Source organism: Carlito syrichta, unplaced genomic scaffold (genome assembly GCF_000164805.1).
Source record: "Carlito syrichta isolate Samal-C Ts95f unplaced genomic scaffold, Tarsius_syrichta-2.0.1 Scaffold304409, whole genome shotgun sequence".
In the NCBI taxonomy this organism is placed as follows: Eukaryota; Metazoa; Chordata; class Mammalia; order Primates; family Tarsiidae; genus Carlito; species Carlito syrichta.
The window spans coordinates 80,724-84,347 of record NW_007248505.1 but is presented as its reverse complement, the minus strand read 5'-3'; the positions used below and the strand labels follow the sequence as shown (position 1 = coordinate 84,347).

The 3,624-nt window shown below is 42.8% G+C and overlaps 1 protein-coding gene across 1 annotated transcript in view; it reads left to right on the top strand.

Annotated features, from left to right (window-relative positions):
• Positions 1–3,624, top strand: part of FNTA (farnesyltransferase, CAAX box, alpha) — a 34,180-nt gene that overhangs the window by 9,614 nt on the left and 20,942 nt on the right. The window contains exons 3-4 of the mRNA XM_008059876.1: positions 736–850; positions 2,504–2,608. Of these exons, the coding sequence (XP_008058067.1) occupies positions 736–850; positions 2,504–2,608 (220 nt within the window). The remainder of the gene's footprint in view (positions 1–735; positions 851–2,503; positions 2,609–3,624) is intronic.

Below are 3,624 nucleotides of genomic sequence, written 5' to 3'. Positions count from 1 at the left end.
GGAAGGATCGCCGGAGCCCAGCAGGTCGAGGCTGTGGTGGCCGGGAGCGTGCCACTGCACTCCAGTCTGGGCGACAGAGTGAGACTCCAACTAAAATAACAAACAAGCCGGGCTTGGTGGCTCAGCCTGTAATCCTGTGCCTTTGGGAGGCTGAGGTGAGTGGATTGCCTGAACCCACGGGTTCGAGACCCGCCTGGGCAGCGAGACCTCATCTCTACAGTAAATCAAAAAATCAGCCGGGCGTGGTAGCGCGCGCCTGTAATTCCGGCTACTCGGAAGGCTGAGGCGGAAGGATCGCCGGAGCCCAGCAGGTCGAGGCTGCGGGGCCGGAAGCGGCCACTGCACTCCAGTCTGGGCGACAGAGTGAGACTCCAACTCAAAAAAACAAACAAACAAACAAACAAAAAAAACTGGTCTAAATAAAATTTGAGGAAAACAGCTATATGAATATATTTGAATATATGCACTCTTTATTTTTATATATAAGGTTTTTGGGAGATTTGGAGTCAAACGTTAACCTACATATATGCATCTAAGCTGTAATCATGGCTGTACATATGTAGCCCGTGCTTTTTGTGGCTGTGATATTACAGTATTATCAGGGTGGCAGCCACAATCATTTTGTTTATTGGTATAAGTTATATAAATAGCATTCCATGCAGGTATATTTTTTATTACAGTGCTAGCTTTAAGTAAGAAAATTAGTTCTCATGTGTTTGTGTGTTCTGTCTACAGTTAGAGATGTGTATGATTATTTCCGGGCTGTTCTGCAGCGTGATGAAAGAAGTGAACGAGCTTTCAAACTAACCCGGGATGCTATTGAGTTAAATGCAGCCAATTACACAGTGTGGTAAGTAATATACGCCAATAACATTTCCTGCTTAACTGTCTCATGCTTTAGTTTGAATGGCTTTTCTTTTTTTTTTCTTTTCTTTGTTTTAACTGAACTTTAGTTTTGATAAAAATAATTCACACAGGTTTAAAAGTCAGAAGCTGAATGAAAAGTAGCAATCTGGCTTATTCCCTCCCACCACCAATCCCACTTCAAGAGGCAGCAACCCTTAGGTGTTTTTTCTTCAATTAACCTTCTTATTCTACATAATAAAATAATATGCTTAGTTATTTTTTATTTTTTTATCTATTTCTTCTATGAAAGACAGTTAATTCTCCACTACTCTCCTTCTATCACAGATGAGTAATCAGTTTATGCTGACTCATGTTTTAGAGTATAGTTACATTCCCTTTAACAGAATGTCTTGTTTAGTTTCATTTTCTTTGTGCCAATAAGTAATTTGTCTCCCAGACTCTCTAATATATATAAAGTATCATGTTTCTATTGAAATGAATTGTCATGTTAGTGGGGTTTTATTAGGGAGTAAGAATAAAACCATTTATTTAATCTACTTTGTTTAACTGGAATCCTCAATATATTTCATTATTTTATGTCTTTAATATGCAATTTTTTGTTTGTTTTTTGAGTCAGAGTCTCCCTCTGTCATTCAGGCTGGAGTGCAATGGCACATTCACGGCCACTGCAGCCTCGACCTGCTGGGCTCAGGCAATCCTTCCACCTCAGCCTTCCAAGTAGCTAGAAATACAGGTGCACACCACCATACCCAGCTAATTTTTGAAAATTTATTGTAGAGATGAGGTCTCACCAAGTTGCCCAGGCTGGTCTTGAACCCGTGGACTCATGCAGTCCTCTCGGATCGGCCTCCCAAAGTGCTGGGATTATAGGCTTGAGCCACTGTGCCCAACCCAGTTTCTTAACTTTTAAGAAATAATTGACTATATAGCCCAAAGAAACTTCAAGTGCATTTGTACATTTCCTGAAACATCTATGTGCTATTTTTTTTTTTTTGAGTTGGAATCTCACTCTGTCACTCAGACTGGAGTGCAGTGGCTGCTCTCGGCCACCTCAGTCTCAACCTGCTGGGCTCCGGCGATCCTTCCGCCTCAGCCTTCCAAGTAGCTGGAACTATAGGCTTGCGCTACCACACCCGGCTAATTTTTTGATTTGTTGTAGAGATGAGATCTCACCAAGTTGCCCAGGTGGGTCTCTAACCCATGGGCTCAGACAATCCACTCATCTCAGCCTCCCAAGTCACGGGATTACAGGCTGAGCCACCGAGCCCGGTTAGCTTTGTTACTTTTTTTTTTTTTTCTGTTGGAGTCTCACTCTGTCACCCAGACTGGAGTGCAGTGGCCGCTTCCGGCTACCGCAGCCTCAACCTGCTGGGCTCCGGCGGTCCTTCCGCCTCAGCCTTCCGAGTAGTTGGAATTATAGGCATGCGCTACCATGCCCAGCTGATTTTTTGATTTATTGTAGAGATGAGGTCTGGCTGCCCAGGTGGGTCTCGAATCCACGGGCTCAGGCAATTCACTCACCTCAGCCTCCCAAAGGCGCGGGATTACAGGCTGAGCCACTGAGCCCGGCAGCTTTGTTACTTTTAATAGGCAACTTATGTGGAGTAATGAGACTTTGAATGTTTGTTTGCTATAGGCATTTTCGGAGAGTTCTCTTAAAGTCACTTCAGAAAGACCTCCATGAGGAAATGAACTACATCACTGCAATAATTGAGGAACAGCCCAAAAACTACCAAGTTTGGTAAGATGAAAATAGGGAAGAAATATGTCACTATGCTAATACTACTTGCCAATGGATGATGAGATTATAGTGTTTTTTTCTTTGTAATTATAATACTTTACATTGGAGCTGATGTTACCTGCCTCATAGGATTGTGAAAGGTTAAATGAGACAACTTTATGATGGGTGCTCAGGATGGTGCCTGATTCATAATTAACATTCAAATATTAGCTGTTATTATTATTATTATTATTTTGATTCGGAGTCTTACTGTGTCACCCAGGCTAGAGTGCACTGGCATGCTCAAGGTCACCACAAGCCTGACCTGCTGGGCTTAGGTGATCCTTCTGCCTCAGCCTTCCAAGTAGCTGGAACTATAGGTGTGTGTTACCACGCCTGGCTAATTTTTTGATTTATTATAGAGATGAGGTCTTGTGAGGTTTTCCAGGCTGGTCTCAAATCCATGGACTCAGGCAGTCCTCTCACCTTGGCCTCCCAAAGTGCTAGGATTATAGGCGTCAACTCAGTGTGCAAAACTGCTAGTGTCAGAAAAAATGTGAGTAAAAAATCTGAAAAATCTTTTCTATTCAGTGTACTCAAATCATTTTCTAGTATTTGATATTTTATTTATTTGTTTATTCAGACAATTTCCATTGGTGCTGGTGATACAAAAATGACCCAGACACAGTCTAAAGGGGAAGGCAAATAATAAAATCAGTTATTTTAAGAATAGTTTGAAAAGCATAATGATAGAGTTTTTTTGTTTGTGTTTTTTTTTGTGTGTTTTGAGTTAGAGTCTCACTCTGTCGCCCAGACTGGAGTGCATTGGCTGCTCCCGGCCACTGCAACCTCGACCTGCTGGGCTCCGGCTATCCTTCCGCCTCAGCCTTCCAAGTAGCTGGAACTATAGGCGTGTGCTACCATACCTGGCTAATTTTTTTGATTTATTGTAGAGATGAGGTCTCACCAATTTGCACAGGTGGGTCTCGAACCTGCGGGCTCAGGCAATCCACTCACCTCAGCCTCCCAAAGGCACA